Here is a 415-nt window from a genome sequence, read left to right as displayed (position 1 = left end):
ATACACACAGACATAAGACACTCCATACATGCTCCATGAGATTCTTACCTTCAAGAACTGGATTTGACTGCAAAAGTTGTTCTTTTACTTGATTAACCTCTGCCCCTTTTCCACACACAGCAGCTACGTATGACATGACGAGTTTGCTTGCCTCTGTGGTGGAAGAGCAAAATAAAATAGTGATAAGTATTGGAAAATAGGCCATAAAATTATTTGCAGACTTGATCTCAGTCCTATTTTCACCATGACAGACAGGAAGTGCAAGCACATTTCATGTCAGTATTCTTCTACATTGTTGTACAATCTGGAAATGAGAAAGGAGCATATCCTGCTATGAAACCCGTGCCTTTACATCAGCAATCCCATGGACTTTAACATCTAGAGTCCTCACAAGCTAAAGAAGCAACCAGCAGAT

The 415-nt window shown here is 40.0% G+C and overlaps 1 protein-coding gene across 2 annotated transcripts in view; it reads right to left on the bottom strand.

Moving 5' to 3' along the window:
* MYO1B (myosin IB) overlaps positions 1–415 on the bottom strand; it is a 95,487-nt gene that overhangs the window by 58,401 nt on the left and 36,671 nt on the right. For both annotated transcript variants that reach the window (XM_009995243.1, XM_009995244.1), the window contains exon 4: positions 49–153. In XM_009995243.1, coding sequence (XP_009993545.1) covers positions 49–153 — 105 coding nt within the window. The remainder of the gene's footprint in view (positions 1–48; positions 154–415) is intronic.

Source organism: Chaetura pelagica, unplaced genomic scaffold (assembly GCF_000747805.2).
Source record: "Chaetura pelagica isolate M959 unplaced genomic scaffold, ChaPel_1.0 scaffold33, whole genome shotgun sequence".
Lineage (NCBI taxonomy): Eukaryota > Metazoa > Chordata > Aves > Apodiformes > Apodidae > Chaetura > Chaetura pelagica.
Note: the sequence above shows the minus strand (reverse complement) of the source record. Positions and strands in the feature narration are given on the sequence as shown.